A 21,464-nucleotide genomic window follows, 5' to 3' on the forward strand; every position below is an offset into this window, starting at 1 on the left:
TAACTGCCCCCCCCCCCCCACCCTATCACACAAACACACTCCCCGAACAGGAGGGGAGCGAGCAATGCTTCTAGCAGAAAAATGTTAGCACTTTACATTTAGCGACATCACTAACTGCAACTGTCCTTAGCGTGATGATTTCAAATTTTATGTGAGAATAAAACACAATTAATAAACGTCACGCTCTTCCTACGATATCCGAGAGGATACATATCCCTTCCAGACTCTTTTAGCAAGACCCAGCACAGCTTCCATTGCAGCAGCACCTTTCAACAGTGCCTTGTTTGACGCTCGTACATGTACTTAGTCGGGCTGTGGCCAGCTTGGAGCAGCAACATCTGTTAGTGTACCGAAAGATAGATTCTATGTGATTGCATCAACAGTAATTTTATTGAAACAGCTGGCCACAATATTCAAATTGGGCTTTCAAATGCAAGATCATAACGTGAAGCAACTTGGAAGAATGAGTATGAATGCGAAGTGTATCGGGTAATGCATGTAGGGCGATTGTGCGGGTTTGAATCCCAGGTTATGCCTTGAAAAAAATAGGAGAATTGAAAAAATTATAACATCACTGTGCTTCTTTGCCTTGGTCATCAAGGTGGTAGACGGTATCGTATTACCCTCGACCGTACCTGTCCCGTACCGTACCGTACCATCAAAGACGGCTGGCCACAAACAGCTGGCGCCACAATATTCAAATAGATCTTTCAAATGCAAGATCATAACGTGAAGCAACTTGGAAGAATTAGTATGTATGCGAAGTGTATCTGGGGATGCATGCAGGGCGATAGTGCGGGTTCGAATCCCAGGTTTTGTCTTAAACATAATTGGAGAAATGAAAAATTTACAATGCTTTTTTTGCCTAGGTCATCAAAGCAAAAAAGCATAGCGTAGGGCCCTGAGCTTCTCAGCTCTCTCGGTATAACGAGTTAACGAATTTGAAAGAATCGTTCACATTCAAGTCGTTATGTGCAAAACGATAATGTACATGTTCAGTTATTTGCCGGTTTTGAGGCAGAATTCGTAAAAATTTCACTTCGTTTATTAATCCACAAAAATTCTGAGATTTGAAACTCGGGTATTGAGCCAATAATAAAAGTAGAAAGGAAAAGGACATAATAAACGAGTTAAGAGTAACTCTCCACCACTGTAACTAGATACTATATACAGTCAGAAAGTGCAACAACTAGGCACAAAACTGACAGAGGCGAAACGTACGTCGTGTGAAACAACTTGTTTTGTAGTCAACTAGTCCATCACAATGTCATGCATGAGGAGTACTGTAGGAGTTTAGATTTCGGCTTGTACAATTCGTTCTCGCAAAGCGGAACCCTTCTTAACTTATCTTTGATATTTTTGACCCACCCAAGTTGGGTGGTGTGCTGCTTTGCTGCTTCGAATTGTAGTTAGACCGCTTTGTCAAATCGCCTACTGGTCTCGTCATCGTCCAGTGACAATCGACATTCTTTGTTCCGTTGGGACTGTAGCTTGTGCTCGTTTTCGTTGCGCTTGCCTTCCCCTCTTTGGTCTTTCCATAACCTTGAACCTTCCAAGTTGGAAGGCTGTCGGTTAGCGCTACGGAGATGTGTTGAAGCTAGGTGTCAGGACGTCGAATGTCTCAGTACTCTGTCAGTTTTGTGCCTAGTTGTTGCACTTTCTGACTGTATATAGTATCTAGTTACAGTGGTGGAGAGTTACTCTTAACTCGTTTCCAAATTCTGAGATCGTTAACTTTAATTGAGGATAAAATATCTAGTCTTGCAGTACACAGGCAGTGCAAGCTGTATCCAAACGTCATGAACATTGCTGTGCGATTGTTCATCACGAAGATGCGTTGTTTTCATGTACTGAAGTATGTGTATGTATGTATGTATTACACCATCAGCCCGGATCATCCATTCGCGCTATGATCCAAGCTTGCAGCCTATATCAATCTTATCTTCTGAAAATTGTAGTCAAGTTGCTGTCTGATGATCGGTTAAAACCGTGAAACTCAGAGTTACAGAAGAAACGCTTTTCGTCCCTCTCAAGTGTATGTATGTATATATTTTTTTAGAGTTCGCAAGTACACACGGGCTACAAGCCCAATTACATGGAAACGAATGTGATTATTATTATTAGGATTATTATTACTTCGAAGTAGTAATGGATCTGCTCCCACACAGGAGCTCGAGGCTACCTGAGACCGAGGGTACCTGAGACCAAGGGTACCTGAGACGGAGGGTACCTGAGACCGAGGGTACCTGATACCGAGGGTCCCTGAGACCGAGGGTATCTGAGACCAAAGATACCTGAGACTGAGGGTACCTGAGACTGAGGGTACCTGAGACTGAGGGTACCAGAGACCAAGGGTCCCTGAGACCGAAGGTACCTGAGACCGAGGGTACCTGTGGAGCGATAAAAATGCATGTGTGGTGACCTTCTCCAAACTGTCTCCTGTCTCGCCTGCACACTTGATATGTGCCTGCATGATTTCAAAGTCTTTCCTCACTACCTCATGGGTTTTCTTGCTTACGGTTGTTGTCAATTTTTCAGTCATGTCTAAGTTTTATTTACGCGAGTAACACCAATTCTAGCGTATATTATGTCTCGGATGCTGAGCCAATAGTAATATGTAAAGAGAAAATAATCTATAAGTTACTAGATATGACTAACAATCCACCAATCCTCTTCTTGTTGTCGCTCTATCTGACTGTATAATTATTATCTCGTTACCTTCCTGGACTGTTAGTCATAAATAACTCACAGGTATTTTTTATCTTTCTAGATTACATAGGGTGAGTGTTGTAAACAAACATATACAGTATTTCCCGGAGTAACAGCCGCTCCCCAACTCCCTCTTTGTGCCACGAAATACTGTATCACCGTTATGTGGATCATCCGAGTATACGTTGCACCCCCTTTTTGGAGTGAAATTGGTGTGTTCAAAGTGCGGCTTATGTTCAGGAATACACGGTGCTTACATTACGTGTTCCCGCTTTTTTTGTATGGCCGTGATTGGGAAACAAAGGGAAGTATGGCTTCGTACACTGTCCTTTCTAACACCAGTTATCAGTTTGAGTGGCTGTACGACATAATTTTTTTCATTTTTCTGCTTATTGTATTTATTTTTTCAGTACGAGTTCCCATAACTTCATAAAAAATGGCAACAATGCCATCAGGCCTGGGTAGAAAAAAAGCACAGTAAATGCTGGGAGCGGGCAACTCTCTTGTTGGCAGTATTCTACTAAGCGTAGAAAGGGTAGGCAGGAAGCAGTAAGGGGTATTGAGAAATGGTTGAAAAGGAACTTGAAGAAACAACATTGTTATCAATTTTTTGGGTGTGCGCTAATCTGAAACCCAATCTTACAGATTCGACGGTGTTACACTGGCGTGGAGTGGTTCCAAGACAGCATTACGGATCAGTTCAGCAGTATGGACCTGGTCAAATTCCGGCACTGAACGTTGATAGGACTTTAAGTATGCCATGAGAATAGCTTTTTGGGATTCCATTCTCGATCGCACCAGAGCTGGGCAGAATGCAATTTTAATCATAACTGTACTCTCCTAGGACGCTAAGTACTAATCCTTTGCTGCTTCGAGTTCATCGACGACCATGGCCTATAGTCCCGACCAACGACCCATCTGCATCCACAGGTAGGAACCTCGTGCTACTGGTGCGTTCCGGTCCCGTCATTCGTGATTTAGGTGGATCAGTTCGCATTTGGGGGGGACAATGCTCCAGTTCTAATTTCTTACTGTTACGACAGGGCAGCACCAGTAAAGGTTTTTTCAGAACCGCTCACAAGCGTTTTTTTATATGGGTAGTAATTTCAGCTATTTTTCCGTTCCCTCCCCACCCCAACCCCGAAGGTAAACATGATGAACACGCGCGCGATGTACTGTATGCAGCCATGAGACTGCAATAACACACCGATACATACCTCCCCACCTCGCTACCCCGCACACAGGTACACCCACACGCGGATGCACACGGCACACGCACGTGGCCACGCACACATACGCACATGCACACGACACAAACAGGAACTTCTTCATGTATAATGCCATGTAAAGCAGTGGCCACCGTACTTCACTACAAGGAAATAGTGCCACACGACGAAGCAATGAATTGACTCTACCTGCTAGCATAGTCAGTGAAGGAGACTTTCATGGACTAGGATGGACCGAAAGAACCAGCGCCCCTTTTTTAAGTGATGTGCAGTCCGTGCAAGGGCAGTACACCAATGGAGCTAGATCTCTGGCACCGCACTACGAGCTACATGAAAGGGTTAATGCATGTTGGAATAGGCGATTGGAGAGAGTATGACGGACTGAAAGAAGAAGAAAAGAAATATCTGAAGCCAGATGCTGGGATTTGAACCCAAACCGTCAGATTCTCAGTCAAAGAACTTGGGGAACATACTACAAGTGACAACTACTGACTGTCATGGTAAGATGGCATGTTTCCCAGCCCCGCGAAAATATAGTCACAACATCATTAAAGGATATGAAAATTCGTGTCGATGGTGATAAAATGACATGAGATGTGTAGATCAGATATTTCTTTTTCCTTAGATCTTCTAATCAGAACACACGTGCTAGTTGTTCTTGTATTACATACACACATAATATTAATAATAATAATAATAATAATACACACCTGCTAAGATTTATCTCCACTTGGTGTCCCAAGTGTTTTTGGAGTTTGGTCAGGGCTTGGATTCCATGGTGTCCTTGATACCAGGCATTATGTAAAATGTACACAACGTATGCTTATTTATGGCACATTGTGCATTTCAGATGGGCACCAAAATTTCAAAGATGGAATATAATTATAGACTTCACTAAGCATGGAAAACGAATCTTCCAAAAATTATGCCTAAACCACCTTATAGCTTGACTCGGCTCATGTATTAGGATACTCCCTTCGATAGGCATCTATTTGCCTCTGGAGGATCCGTGAAATAAAAATCAATCAATCAATCAATCAAAAATGTATTGAAGAGAACGAAGAGGTGTATGTTTGTACGATACAGGCTTGTGATTTTATAGCGGATACGGACTGATTTCAGACGTATGCATGGCGCATAAAAGGGCTGCGCTTACGTGTTCGCATTGTTCTTCAAGTGTGATTCAACGGCTTTCTTTAACTCGGAGATCCAAAGTAACTTCATTTCCTATTCATCTTCATCTTCATCCTTCTCGCTGAAATGGCTGAAGCTGCAACCCCCAGACCGGAAGCCGTGACTGAGCAGCCATCTGGGGTCGGTGACCAGATGACGTCAGAAGTCGCAGCTACGTATGCAGGCAAATACGCCGACGACCAGGCATACCAGCTTGCGCAGCTCCTCGAAATGCAGAAGAACGAAATCCGCCAGCTCTGCTTAACGTCTCTCCACGAAGATTTCACAGTCAAAAGGAAGATGTTCGAGAACGGAAAGGTAGAAATTTACAGAATCAAAGCAGATGAAGGCCAGCCTTACAAGGCTGTTATGAAGATGCGCAAATTTGACCAACAAACCGAAGCTCGCAAGAAGAGGAGGATATTGCAGGAGATCACCGTCCACAGATATGTAACAAGGACTGGCTGCCCATACATAGCGCAGATTCACAACACACTGTACAACTTCTCTAGCGACAGTTGCTATGGCTTCCAGGTGGAATATCTGCGTCAAGGTACCATGATAGAAAACTATTCGAAGCTCTCCTATGCGGGTCGCCTCCGAGTGTGCAGGGATGTGGCGAAGGGTTTGAAACACATCCACTCCTTGCACATTGTCCACGCTGACATCAAGATGGACAATATTCTTGTGCGCATTGGAGCAGACGGCCAACCCATGGGCAAGATCATCGACTTCGGGGCAAGTAAAGTCATGGGTTTGAAAGTAACATCCGGCCATTGCATTGGGAATGCGTGGCAATTCGCATGCCCAGAACTCACCTATCCAGCGGAAACTCGTATAGTTCTTGCAGCTTCGGTGGACATTTGGTCATTCGGTATGATGGCCTTGAATTCGTTGACCCCGAGCTACCAAACGCCTTGGGATAGGGCCTCTGATCACAATCAGGACTTCAAATACTTTCGTGAGCATTTGGACAGCAGCTCCGAGAGATCAAGCAGCAGAAACCCGGTGCAGCTCCAATTTTTGGGTCAGACACCATTCAACGACCTCCGCCCTTTCGTGAACTACTTGGTCACAAATCTCCTGCGGATGGATCCAGCGCGGCGCTTCGACATGGACCGCGTTATCCGGGAGCTGGAAGGCGAGATTCCAGGAGCAAGCACAGCTCTCGAACTTGTGAAGTGATTTGCGCTCCAAATGTTTAATAAATTTGTCTGAAAAGCTAAAAACTCGGTTGTTAAGCCAAAATCAAATGAAGAACGGAAAAGGGCTTACCATGGATACGGTTAAGAGTTACTCTCCAGCACTGTAACAAGATATTATTATACAGTCAGAAAGTGCAATAACTAGGCACAAAACTGACAGAGTACTGAGACATTCGACGTCCTGGCACCTAGCTACAACACACCTCCGTAGCGCTAACCTACAGCCTTCCAATTCGGAAGACTCACGGTTATGGGGAGACCAAAGAGGGGAAGGTAAGCGCAATGAAAACGAGCACAAGCTACATTCCCAAAGGCACAACGAATGTCGATTGTTACTGGACGATGACGAGACCAGTAGGATACTTGACAAAGCGGTCTAACTACAATTTGAAGCAGCAAAGCAGCACATCACCCCACTGCACTTGGGTTGCTCAGAAATATCGAAGATATGTAGAGAATTTGGAAACTTTGCGAAAACGAATTGTACAAGCCGAACGCCAAACTCTCACAGTACTCCTCACGCATGACATTGTGATGGACTAGTTGACTACAAAACAAGTTGTTTCACACTACGTACGTTTCGCCGTATGGTTCGTGACCGGTCATCAGGTGTGCAATTTGAAACTCGGGTATTGAGCCAATAATTAAACTAATGTAGAAAGAAAAAAGGACATAATGGAAACGATTTAAGAGTAACTCTCCTCCACCGTAACTAGCTACTATTATACAGTCAGAAAGTACACCTAGGCAGAAAACCGACAGAGTACTGAGCTACAGACAACAAGTTCATGGAATTTTTAGGGATGTTTATGTTTTTCAAAATCGATTTTCGTGTTCCGCTCATCAGTGAATAGTATCGGAACTGAGGATACTGTGTACAAAAAAGAAAATTTTATAACAGCATAATTAAAAGTGTGAACAAAAACACGAAAAAAGATTTTGAATAATATAAACATCCTTAAAAATTCCATGAACTTGTTGTCTGGCCATGTCTGCATCTATTATATTCTTTATTGCATTAACGAGAGAGCTTGGAAGCTCAGGGCCCTACGCTATGCTTTGTTACTTAGCTCATCGTGAATGTTGTGGGAACTGATGGAAATGTTTCCTGGGACGGCGCTGACTCTACCGAGCACGTGCGTTCTGGAGTCGACGGGATCTCTCTGCCGACGTTTCCTGTTACCGGCGCTGACTCGCCCGTTCACGCCTATTTTGGAGACGACGGGATCTCTCTTCCAAAGTATGTTTTTGCTGACGCATCCTATCACCTATTCGGAAACTAACATCCATTCTAATTTCATATCCTCCTCGTCTCCCTATTTCTTTAAAGTCTCTCTATACATCAGGGAGTCGTACTGTATTGGCAGCTACCCTAACGGGTCACGCCGCCCACCACCCAAGCATGGGTATGATGAGGGACAGTGGCAACAGAAACAAAAAACAGCAAGCAGGGAGAGAAAGCAAGAGAAAGATGGCGATAGTAGTACATCTGGTGTGCGACGTATAGAAAAGAGAGATGACAAGAGATGCGCACAAAATAGGAAACAATAATTATTTTTGCAGTTCCGAAACAATCAACCAGGTGATGGAGTGTGGGCATCCGAAGTTCCACCTGGACTCCACAGGAAGAACATCCCACGCAGGGATATCAGCAATAGGCCAAGCGTTGAAAAACAGCCATGAGGACACATCGTCTAGAAGTCCACCGCGCTCGAACTGAAATTGCAGGTTCAAACAATTTCCCACGCGGCGTCAGGCAGCGTAACTCTTCTCCCTGCATCACCATCCATCTCCAGCAACCGTCTCCACTCACAGCTCATGCCTCTGCCACCACTGTACTCCTCCGAGCTTCGCAGTTTGAAACCATTCGGGGGTCAGCTACACCACCGCGAATGGAGAGACGAGGACGACAACGGTCGTGACTGAAAAGACACTGACTTGGCGACCGCGTCGCGGAAACCTCGCCCCAGCAAATTCAGAAATACGCCAGGGGCAACTCTGGTGGACCCAGAGCCACCCCCTTGGCAAGACTAGTAAGAGGAACGACTGAAAACTCAGATAAAACGGAGCTACAAAAAGTGCAACGGTCCCCTTCAAGCACAGTTGCAACACACAGGGAGTCGTATACATGTACATAATATTGTGGCCAGCTGTTTGTAGCCAGCTGTGTTTGATGGTTCGGTACGGTACGGGACAGATACGGAAGCCAGCAAATGGCCAGCTGTGCGATACGGTACGGGACAGATACGGGATAGCGCCAGGCGTGACACAAACAAACAAACAAACAAACAAACAAACACCAAATTAAAGCTGTGTGGACCCTGGCTAGCGCCAGACGTTACTGAAGTAACGTCTTCTGCATAGCTACGGGAATAAAATTGCTTTCTCCACGCCGACTCGTTAAAACATCCCTATGTTTTTTTTGCCAAGGTCATCAAGGGGGTAGACGGTGCCGTATTACCCTCGAATGCAAAGAGAAAGCTTACTCTCACTAGGCAAAAAAGCATTGAGCTTCCAATCTCTCTCGTTCCGTGTTTGTTTGTTATTTTGTGCCATTGGCATACCTGGCGCTATCCCGTACATGTCCCGTACCGTACCATCAAAGACACGCTGGTTAAAATATTCAAATAGGACTTCCATTCCATTACGGTGTTGCACGGTATAAGGATGTCGTATAGCACGCCGTACAACAGTACGATGAAATTCAGAAGCCAGCGACGGCTTGGGAACGATGAACAGTACAACAGTATTGTGAGTGAGAGTCAGGCCAAGTTTCTGTATATCATTACAGGGAGTGCAATAATATTTATAGCAATAAAAACTGCTTTATGGCAGCTTTCTAAAAAAAGTTATTGTGTTCTAGTCCTGGGTCCTTCCCCTATAGAAAATTTATAAAATTGCTTCACAGCCTTGGACTCCGTCTAAAAAGTAAGAAATTTACGAAATGTAATTGCCGAAAAGTAAAATTTCACACAAAACCTCACAATAATCTTGACACTTGACAATCAAAATACTGCTTTCAACACTTGTTTAGTCTGACACTTGTACTTCACCAACATGCAGGCATGGGAAAGAGGATCACGAGGGGAAAAGGTCTTCTCGCTTTTCATTCTGTGTGTGATTATTGTGAGGTTTTGCGTGAAATTTTAATTTTCGGCAATCCCATTTCGTTAATAGGGACATTTAGCAATGCGAAAATTCGAACTTTTCGTGGTGGCGATATTTCGCGAAAATCTATTTCGAAAAAGAAAACTTGTGAGGTTTAGGAATGCGAAACGACTTTTCTCGAAGCTATTTGAATCTTATAGTACCGTACCGTATATGCAGCTCAGTCTCAAACAGCTTAACAGGGGGCTGTAAAATTTCCACTCCCTGTAGTGAAATGCGTACCGAGAAAAGAGAAAGTTACTTTCGCCAATCACTGCAACTTCGCGTCCAAGTTTTCGAAGTTTTGACCTTTGTTTCTGTACTCATTCCCAGACTCGAATTTTCTTTCAAACTTTCGCGTTGCTAAACGTCCTTAATTTCTTACTTTTTACGAAATGTGATTGCCGAAAATTAAAATTTCACACAAAACCTCACAATAATCACGACACTTGACAATCAAAATTTTAATACTGCTTTCAACACTTGTTAAGTCTGACACTTGTACTGCACCAACATGCATGCATGGGAAAGAGGATCACGAGGGGAAAAGGTCTTCTCGCTTTTCATTCTGTGTGTGATTATTGTGAGGTTTTGTGTGAAATTTTAATTTTCAGCAATCACATTTCGTTAATTTTACTTTTTAGACGGAGTCCAAGGCAGTGAAGCAAATTTATAAATTTTCTATAGGGGAAGGACCCAGGACTAGAACATAACAACTTTTTTTAGAAAGCTGCCATAAAGCAGTTTTTATTGCTATAATTTCTTTTGATTTTCTGTCGCCAATGGAATGCCCGGTCGCCCTATACATGTATGTAAATGATGGCCTTCACATCATATCAATACCGTGTTGTACGCATTGATGTGCAAGCCATTTCTTGCAGAAAAATGGCACTAGCATAACTTGATGCATGTTCTTCTGCGGGGGAAACATGTGGGTAGTGCAGTGGTGGTGATATTTTTTTATACGCAGGTCATTCTGTGGATGTTGCAGTTGCAGAATTTCACGATTCTGTCATAACATTGTCTTTCCTTTCAGATTTTTCAGATTTCCCCACCCTCGATCAGATTTACTGGAGAAATGTAGTCAGCTGCGTGTCGCACATGTTTTTTGTTGATTCTGTGCTTTGTTTGTACAAGTAATTGTCTATAATCATGAGTTATTGTGATAAGGTCATCCTGCATCATATTGCACTGAAATCGTAATCCTGTTGATGTCGATACAACTTTTGAAAGTAGTTCAATGACTTCAAAATGTTAGTCCACGATTTTCTAAAACAACACAGCAAAGAAGGAACAATAACCATGTATTAAAATGTAAACAAAGTACATTGTTGAGTCCGACACCTCGTTCCAACAACTACACTGATCCTGAGGATAAAAGGGGCAAGGCTATGATTGGAGGTACTGAAAGATAAACAAGGCATTCCATAATAGTAAAATGTTACACATCTTTTGGCGAGTATGAATGACATCCAGTCGTTCGACTAGATATCATTCATTCTCACCAAAAGGAACCTCTTTAGGACGAACACCAAGGGACCAACGGTATTTGTTCTGTGAGTTTGTCTTAATCCTATTTTTATAACCAGTGAATACAATTATTTCTCGAATAGAGATACCAATAGATTTCTTCTACAGCGAAAGATTCTAAGCCACACCGACTCATTGACTCGTCACGTATGAAACAAATGAGTCACCGAACCTTTCTTTAGCAACCTGACTGCAACTGAAACAGCAACAGAGAAATACGATACATGTACAGCACATTCTTGCAGGTACTACAAACAGATTGCAGATCGTAATTCTTGCTTTGCCGGCACGCAACTTTATTTGGGGCAGTGCAATCTCGGCCCTTCTCACAAATCAAACAGCCCAGACTCGAGTAAACAAACCCAATCGTACAAGTACGAGATTTCGTATGAAGCAAACAAGTCACTGAACCTCTCCGAATTTATTTGCATACTCGGTCAATGAGTCCTTGAACCGTTCCCTCCAGATTCGGAACTGCTAACGATAGTATGCCACCGTGACCAGTGCCTTACTTGTAACGTACCAATGTGCAATGAACATGAGTATTTCGACAACACATCTAAGCCTTAGCAGCAACATACGCCTTACCGTCAAGAAGGTGAACTCGAGTTCTTCGCACAATGTAGGCAAGGGCAAAGAGATACGAATGGATCTAAATCCGAATAAAATCGGCGCACGTTTCCGTAAATGAAAGGGTGAGCATAAGAATAAGCCAAATGAATCGAAGGAAACTGGTCACCTCGAGATCATCTGTCATTGAGTATTCCGTAAAAGGAGGCCTCGACAGCGGAAAAGCTTAATTTAGAAAAGAGATCCTGTCAGCTTTTGCATTCCACCAAAAATCAGTACACTTTTCGTAAAAATTAATAATGAAATAGTCAACACAAGAAATGAATCAAAGGAAACTGGTCAACTCACCTGACATAGAGTAATAATCCGTGAAAGTGCGACAACTAGGCCTCTTTGGTCTTTCCATAACCTTGAACCTTCCAAGTTGGAAGGCTGTCGGTTAGCGCTACGGAGATGTGTTGAAGCTAGGTGTCAGGACGTCAAATGTCTCAGTACTCTGTCAGTTTTGTGCCTAGTTGTTGCACTTTCTGACTGTATATAGTATCTGGTTACAGGGATGGAGAGTTACTCTCAACTCGTATCTATATTTCCTTTTCCTTTCTACATTTATCATTGGCTCAATATCCGACTTTCGTTTTATCCATTTATATAATCGCACTCCTACTGCCTGTAATTCTGGTGAAGTAAAATAAAGTACCAATAACAACAATCAAACGATACGTTTTTCTGTGTTATGAGTCTGTTGATTGACACCACTTTGAACTATCTCCACTAATGTGGAAACCTTTTTCTACAGTAGTAAACAGTATGCGTAACATTAATTATATTATTAAACCCCTTTACCGTACGCAGGCAGGCATAGTGGGATGGTCTAAGACCATGATTGAGAAACAGAGGGTACCAGGTTCAAGTCCTGCTTGGAAGCGGAAGGATTTTTTCCAGCCGTGCTGCAACCCACAGTTAATTGGGAACTCGTGGCCTGGCACGAGGAAAACATGGATGCAGTGAATGGGATTTTCGGTCTTTGACCACTTGGTGGTGAGCTGATCTACTCACCTCCCACCGCTTTAGGAGCTGCATCTGCGCCTTGATCCTTGAAGGGTGGTGGCGTTCCTACGGATGCGGAAAACCCGGCTTCCAGCCGAGTCTCACGCGAACCGTGAAATTTTTTTTTTACCGTACGTACATACAAGTGTCATATCGGCCTCGGCAGCTGACGGGTTCTCCTGGGCTGTACGACAAACTTCCCCGGGTTGTACGACGAACTAACTACTCTGCCGGTACTAGTTTACATGTTGGGTGAACGTGTTCCCCTCATGAGCGCGCGTTTGTACGGCAGTTGTCTTTTGTATCTACTTGTCACTTTTATCAATGCATGGGCCGCGGGATGTTGTATCTGCTAACTGTCTTATCGTATACGCTGGCTGTTTAGTTAATTCATAAATAATACGCATTTCTCCTTGTCTTCTCCCATTGGTCAATTCTGCATAGCAACAAGCTCTCTATGGTCTGATTGGTTGGGTTTTCCCGCCTTTGCTACTCCTTTGTGTAACTCAATCCTTTTTGTTCTCGATATAACCCCTGCTGCTTCTGATGAAAAGTACCAACCTTCCTTCGACCTTCACTCTTGAATCGAGCTGGAATCATAGTGACTCTCAACCTTATTCGAATGACCAAGGTGAGCGTGTGTGGCTGAATGGATACTTGGATCAACTATATTGGTTGATGACCTGGTGGGGTTACTACGGCAATGCGAATGTATATGTTGTAGCCTTGAGATCGGTATTGTGTATGTCTGGCATGACATATTTGGTGCTGTGACCAGGATCCAAGTTCTGTTCTTCTGTAGGCGATTGCTTACGGAAGGCCTCCAGAAGCTGGACTGTTTGGGTTGATGTCAGATGGGCTGTTGTCTAAACTGAACAGATCGAATGATTTGACGGCATGGCAGCAAACAATGATCGTAATGTAGAGCCGCGATTGCTCTTTGTTGAAGGCAGAGTTGCCTATTTTGGAGAGGATGTGGCTAGGCGAGAGTGTTGACAGAACTGCCAACACTCTCGCGCATGCGGGTTGGACTGGCGCGCGGACTGGTGATCGGTTGAACACCGTATCGTACTACAGATTTGTAGTTTGATGATGAGGAGGGTTGAACTGGCGCGGACTGGTGATCGGTTGAACACCATACCGTACTACAGCTAGTTTGACCATGATTTTTTGCTGACCCGTACGCGAATGGTGTGATCCGATGACGACTGTAGTACATACGAACGTATGTACTGTGCAGTACTTGTGACCTGAACAGCTCTCATTGGTCGGAGGACTACCGTACGAAGTAGCAAGTGGGGAATATAAGGCGCAACTGGGCAAGGAAAAGGTATCACAGTCTTGCGATTGCAAAAGACAAAGATATCCTGTTGAGAGCGAACGCACTCGATTCTGATTATCATGGCTCACAATCAGGCTCCGGATGCAGCAGCGAACGCTGCTGTAGGGGGTGCCAATGGTGGGGCGATGGTGGTACGGCCGGCAGTGATGCCTGAAGCATATGATGGCGTGGGAGATTGGGTGGAGTACTTGCAGTACTTCAACCAATGTGCTCGTGTGAACGAGTGGAATGACGTGCAAAAGGCTCAATACTTAGCCGTACGGCTAAGAGGGGCTGCACAAAAATTTGTTGCGACTGTACCTGAAGCCCGCCGAGTGGAGTGGCCTCAGGTCGTAGAGGACTTGTCGAGGAGGTTTGCACCACCAGAGACAGCCCGCCAATATAAGTCGCAATTTAGAACGCGAAGGCGCAAGCCTGAGGAAGACGTCAGTCGATTGGCTGACGACTTGCGTAGTCTTGTACACAGGGCTTACCCGACCATGGGTGGAGACGTACAAGAAGAGTTGGTGCGGGATCAGCTCATTGATTCCATGACTCCTGACAGGTTGCGATTGCGCTTACAGGAAAATGCACCACGAACGGTGCAGGAAACGATCGAGATGGCTAACCATCTGGAGAGGGTGTGGGGGAACGAGGGCACGCACGGCCGAATGGACGATGCGTATGGCGTACCACGTCAATTGGTGACGGCTGCGGTTGCACCATCAGAGCTCCCTACGTTGGAGTCGTTGGCAAAGTTGGTGGAGAAGCTTAGTGATCAGGTGGACAGGATTGCCCACCCTCCTAGGCCGAACCAACAATTCAGGAGAGGGGACCAAGTGGACAGAGTTGACCACTATAGGCCTGAACAATCGAGGGGTTTGACTTGCTGGTTCTGTGGCCGAATGGGACACAGAAGAGCTGACTGTCCAGACTTGATGAAACCCGGAAGGGAGTACCAATCTCGCCGACCGGCGGGAAACGGGCATTGATCGAGACGGCGGGCCGCGTCTGCGATCAAGAAACTGTGCTGGGTCCAGAAACTGAGGCGATTGTCTCGGATGCTCTAGAGAATGACTCTGAAGTGGTCGCTGCCTTGAGCAGGGCAGCAGAAAGCCACGGAGGTATGATGATTGAGGGAAGGATTAATGGGCTGCCAGTAGAGTTACTGGTAGATACGGGTTCCTCAGTAAGTCTAATTTCTGAGACCCTCTCGCAGCAGTTGGGCTACATGTTGGGCGACCTGGAACCACCAGAGAAGTCGACTGGCTTCTGCGGTGCGGATGGTCAGAGGTTGCATGTGTGTGGCACGGTCGCTGCATGTTTGGCAATACAGGATGCTATTTGTGTCCATGAGATGAAGGTGATTCGAGGGTTGCGGTATCATTGCCTGATTGGGAGGGATGTACTATCGCAGATACCTTGCGAGATCACGTCGAATGATGGGAAATTGAACTTCAAGGCTGATAAGGCTGAAGTTTCAACGGTGGGAACATCACAACGCTGCCATAATCTTCGATTGAAGAATAGGGTAGTCATACCTCCATATTGTGAAATGACGGTGGCTGCCGTTATCGAGAACAAGGAGGATGTTCCTTCATGTGGCATCATCGAACCAGACGGCTGTCTGATCGATGGTGGGGATGTTTTGTTGGCACGAGCGGTTGTTTGTCCAACAGATGAGGGTGTACCCGTTCGGGTATTGAACTGCTCAGAGGAGTCAGTATCTTTAGGAAGAGGTGCCCGAGTGGGACAGCTGCTACCTATTTCAGCCGTGATGAGTGTCATGGGCGAAGACGAGGATGATTGCGATCATATAGGAATGGAATCCACGGGGGATTCGGGAAGTTCCGAAGACTTATGGTCGGCGCTCAACATTGGACTAGAAGGTCCTGTGAGTGGGAAGTCTGTGTCGGGGGATGACGAGCTGCAGCTCGGTTATGAACCTGGTGAGGGCACAGCGGAGGCGAACCGGGAGACGTCTCGTGTTCAGCCTGGTGGGCAAGGGTCAATTGGGAATGAGGAATTGGCACGCTTGCGTGATCTCGTCTGTCGCTACCGGAGGGTATTCGCGATGAGCTCTGCTGAATTGGGTCGCACGACTGTGCAACACCACAACATTAACACCAAGGGAAGAAGTCCTATCTTCCAGGCTCCTAGGCGATTGCCTTGGAATTCAAGGGAAGCCACCCGTGAACTAGTGAAGGGCATGAAGGAACAAGGGGTAGTAGAGGATTCTACTAGTCCTTGGTCTTCGCCAATAGTGCTGGTTAAGAAGAAGGATGGCTCAACTCGATTTTGCGTTGATTATCGCAAATTGAATGCCGTTACGGAGCGGGATCCATATCCTCTCCCACGGATTGATGATACGTTGGACGCGCTGAGTGGCGCGAAGTACTTTTCCACCTTGGATTTGTGTTCCGGCTATCATCAGCTGCCTATGGCAGAAGAAGACAAGGAGAAAACGGGTTTCTCCACTCCAGATGGGCACTACCAGTTTACAGTCATGCCGTTCGGTGTGTGTAACGGTCCAAGCTCGTTCCAGAGACTTATGAGTGTTGTCTTGCGTGGGCTACAGTGGCAGATTTGCCTCGTGTATCTCGATGATGTGATTGTGTTTGCAAAGACTTTTGATGAACACTTAGAGCGGCTCGAGGCGGTGTTTGAACGGCTATTGGACGCAGGGTTGCGTCTAAAACCATCCAAATGCTTCTTGCTGCGTACGAGGGTGGATTTTCTGGGCCATGTGGTCTCGGAAGAGGGTGTGAGCACTGATGAGGCAAAGACTCACCGCGTGGCTACGTGGGAGCACCCTACGAATGTAGCGGAAATTCGGGCATTTTTGGGGTTCTGTGGCTACTATCGAAGGTTCGTACCGAACTTCTCGGATGTTGCTAAACCCCTCACTCAGTTGACTAAACAAGGCCATGCGTTCGTATGGACCGAGGAGTGTGAAGAGGCATTTGCTACGTTGAAGAGTCGGTTGACTTCTTCACCAACCCTGGCATATCCACAATATGGACCTGATGCCCCGAGGTTCATTCTGGATGTTGACGCCAGTGGTACGGGATTGGGTGCTGTTTTGTCACAGCAAGATGAGAAGGGGGTCGAACGACCCATTGCCTTTGCTAGTCGATTGACATCTGCATCGGAACGCAGGTACGCTTCTACCAAAAGCGAATTGCTGGGTGTAGTTTGGGCGTTTAATCACTTCAGGTGTTACCTGCTCGGCAAGCGCTTCTTGGTTCGCTCGGATCACAAAGCATTGCAGCATTTGGACAACTTCAAAGAACCAGCGCCGATTGTCGCCAGGTGGTTGGAGTTCCTAAGTCAATTCGAGTATGATCTGCAATATCGAAAGGGCAAGGCTCATTCGAACGCAGATGGCTTGTCCAGACAGAAGACCAAACCTGTGATGAATGTTACAGAAGTGGCTCCTACCGTTCCTGGACCCTTGGTTCAGCGAAGGGACTGGACATATGGGACCTGGGCGATTGCCCAGCAAGCTGATCCTGACCTCAGGCAGCTTTTTGAGTGGCTAATGGATGACGGCGAGTCGGCTGACTTGACCGGAATCAGTCCGACTTTGAGGAAGTACTGGCGGGGACGCCAGCATCTTTCTGTGAAGGGCGGAGTGATTGGAAGGGAATGGGTTGAGCCTGAGATTTCAGCGCCCAACCGTTTTCAGATTTTGATCCCAGTTGATCTGCGGACTGAAATCTTGAAGGAGTATCACGATTTCCTTGGTCATGTGGGTATGAAGCGGACGATTGCCCAGCTTCGCACTCGGTTCTATTGGCATGGAATGAGTCGTGACGTTGAAGATTGGATCGGCACGTGCACGTCATGTTGTCGACGCTCCCGACCGGTTGGTCGAGGACAAGGGGCACCCTTACAGGTGTCCTGGGCGGGGTATCCCTTCGAACGTGTGGCTATGGATTTGATTCCAGGACTGCCTGAGACTTCAGGTGGAAATCGTCACATTTTGGTCGTTGTGGACTACTTCACGAAGTGGGTAGAGGCGTATCCGTTGAAACGGATGGATGCAGCGACTGTTGCATCGGTATTTGTGAGCGAATTCGTGTCCAGATTTGGAGCACCGGATAGCTTGCATACGGATCAAGGTGCAAACTTTGATTCGAAACTGTTCAAGAACGTTTGCGGCTTGCTTGGTATCAAGAAAACGCGGACAACAGCTTACCATCCGTCGGGTGACGGATTGGTAGAGAGGTTTAACCAGACGTTAGAGCGATTGCTCTCACACTATGTTCAGAGAGACCAGCGTGATTGGGATGTCCAATTACCCGCAGCATTAATGGCGTATCGGGCTACCACCCAAGCCAGCACAGGGTACACGCCGGCGTATCTCCTCTTCGGCAGAGAGTTCTGTCTCCCGCAAGATGTTGCATATGGTTTACCGCCAGCTGAACAGTTGGATGAACCTACGTATGTGCGTCAATTGCGGTCCCGTTTGGCGGATGTGCACACGATTGTGAGGCACAAGCTCGGTGAAGTGCATCGACATCAGGCGCATCTCTATGATCATAGGGCTGTGTCGGTGGAATTCGCGGAAGGAAGTCTGGTATGGCTCTTGGTACCCGCTGTTCCGGTTGGAACCAGCACCAAGCTGGCGAAATTATGGAAGGGACCGTTCAAGGTTTTGAACCGGTTGTCTGATGTTGTGTATCGCGTCCGTGATATGGGATCAGACTCGGCTACATGTCAAGTTGTGCACGTGAATCGCTTGAAGAAGTGTCGTGTACGCCCAACACATCTCGCTACGGTTGTACGCGAGGAAGCGTCAAATTCATCTCCGACAAGGAACCCGATCAGAACTGCGTCACCACAACCGAGCTCCTACACGCCTGATACCACAGACTTGTTGTATGCGGAACGAGCAGGTGGCCGTGACGAGCAGTTCGGAGGAGTAGAGCTACTTCCCATTGATGCTGCAGTAGCACCGGCTGATGTCAACCGTCCAGTTCAAGGAGTACCGTTGCCTCCCGCTAACGCTGCAGTAGCACCGGCTGATGTCAACCGTCCAGTTCAAGGAGTACCGTTGCCTCCCGCTAACGCTGCAGTAGCACCGGCTGGTGTCAACCGTCCAGTTCGAAGAAGGAGACCACCCCAACGACTGGAGTACGACTAATGATTGCGGGACGCAATCTCCCAGAAGGCCGGGGAGATGTCATATCGGCCTCGGCAGCTGACGGGTTCTCCTGGGCTGTACGACAAACTTCCCCGGGTTGTACGACGAACTAACTACTCTGCCGGTACTAGTTTACATGTTGGGTGAACGTGTTCCCCTCATGAGCGCGCGTTTGTACGGCAGTTGTCTTTTGTATCTACTTGTCACTTTTATCAATGCATGGGCCGCGGGATGTTGTATCTGCTAACTGTCTTATCGTATACGCTGGCTGTTTAGTTAATTCATAAATAATACGCATTTCTCCTTGTCTTCTCCCATTGGTCAATTCTGCATAGCAACAAGCTCTCTATGGTCTGATTGGTTGGGTTTTCCCGCCTTTGCTACTCCTTTGTGTAACTCAATCCTTTTTGTTCTCGATATAACCCCTGCTGCTTCTGATGAAAAGTACCAACCTTCCTTCGACCTTCACTCTTGAATCGAGCTGGAATCATAGTGACTCTCAACCTTATTCGAATGACCAAGGTGAGCGTGTGTGGCTGAATGGATACTTGGATCAACTATATTGGTTGATGACCTGGTGGGGTTACTACGGCAATGCGAATGTATATGTTGTAGCCTTGAGATCGGTATTGTGTATGTCTGGCATGACACAAGCATTAAACCAATGTGATCGATGAGGTAGACATTTTAGGAATTTTCAAATTTTCATATATTCTGTTTTTCTTTTCTTTTTGGAGAGGTCTAAATATGTCGGTCTCTTTCAATGTAGCCACCCTGTGAAACTGATTTTTGGAGCACATCGATAATCTGATGCAATCATGTACTTCAAGATTGTGGGCACTTGCTCATCTTTCAACACCGCTAGATTCACAGCCAGCCTGGTGAGAGCCTTTGCATTGAGATCTTCAGCAGTCTGTGGGATCACCGGCGGCTCATAGCTGATCAGTTCAGGTTGCTGATGTCCGCGCGCACGGGTGAACCAGGACATCTGAAGGGCCTGGGCTGCTGCTGGCCGCTCGTCCGGGTGGTACACCACCATTAAATCGATGAAGCGGCGTACATGACGTGACAGGCTCTTGTACTGTTCGTCAGTCTTGTTGACTCCCTCTGCAATCTTCTGCACTCTCTCGCCCGAGGTGAAGTTTTGGAAGTCTCCAAAGGGATGGATATAGCAGAGAAGGAAGTAGAGTAATGATCCGCTGTTGCATGTACCAGTCAAACAAATTGCAGTGCGCACACAAAAGGTACAGTATGCAAAACAACGCGATGTTAGACGAGAGAGGACAAACAGTATTTTTGAACCATTAAAACTTTTATCGGACGTACACTGGCGGCCAATGGCGGCCAATGACATTCACCACTGTAGCGTGGTCTAACACGAAGTGCTGGCAAGCAGAATCTGCTCGTGCATGTGCCGATAGGTGAACAGACACATCGGTTAAGATATCCTATCCACACAATCGTACAGATACTTGTCGATTGCTTTACAATAACTCATCAATGACCTCTTCATACGACGATTGGGTGCTGTCTCGAATGAATTACCTTACAAACCCACAGGATTTATATAATTTCATCACATCAAATCGCTCATGGTCTATTTTGATTGTATTATAAAAACTGACCATCGCAGACAAAAGAAGTGCAGATAAAAGTATTATGTAACCAAGAGTAGTCGTGAGTCAGTTAAGTGTCAAGTTCGGCAAGAAGTGTGTGATTCTAGTTAGAACAATCAACTTCAAGAGTAAATTTCACTTGTATGGATATTGAGCAGTAAATAAAGTGTGCGTTTGCCGTGCAATGTTCAATGTAGTGATCAAGCTTGATATGACATTGTAAAGAACTTAGTCCCGTCTAATATGACCTGCGCTCTGCAAAAACCGACCTTAGGTGCTATTTTGGCGAAATTGAGTTTGTGCTGGATTGTTGAACCATGACCCTTTCTTCAACTTCTGGTGAAGCTTTCTAACTGGATATAGTATCAGGTTAAAGCAAGAGTACATAACTCTTGGTTAAAAAGTGTTGGAGAGTTACTCTCAACTCGTATCTATATTTCCTTTTCCTTTCTACAATAATTTTATTCCCGTAGCTATGCAGAAGACGTTACTTCAGTAACGTCTGGCGCTAGCCAGGGTCCCCACAGCTTTAATTCCCGTAGCTATGCAGAAGACGTTACTTCAGTAACGTCTGGCGCTAGCCAGGATCCACACAGCTTTAATTCCCGTAGCTATGCAGAAGACGTTACTTCAGTAACGTCTGGCGCTAGCCAGGGTCCACACAGCTTTAATTCCCGTAGCTATGCAGAAGACGTTACTTCAGTAACGTCTGGCGCTAGCCAGGGTCCACACAGCTTTAATTTGGTGTTTGTTTGTTTGTTTGTTTGTTTG

The 21,464-nt window shown here is 45.9% G+C and overlaps 1 protein-coding gene across 1 annotated transcript; it reads left to right on the forward strand.

Annotated features, from left to right (window-relative positions):
* The first annotated feature begins 5,195 nt into the window (after window positions 1-5,195).
* LOC135825122 (uncharacterized) lies at window positions 5,196-6,293 on the forward strand. Its single transcript, XM_065337857.1, has one exon. The coding sequence runs from the start codon at window positions 5,196-5,198 to the stop codon at window positions 6,291-6,293; it is 1,098 nt and encodes a 365-aa protein (XP_065193929.1).
* The last annotated feature ends 15,171 nt before the right edge of the window (window positions 6,294-21,464 follow it).

The sequence above is a fragment of the Sycon ciliatum genome, chromosome 9, assembly GCF_964019385.1.
Source record: "Sycon ciliatum chromosome 9, ocSycCili1.1, whole genome shotgun sequence".
Taxonomy (NCBI): Eukaryota; Metazoa; Porifera; class Calcarea; order Leucosolenida; family Sycettidae; genus Sycon; species Sycon ciliatum.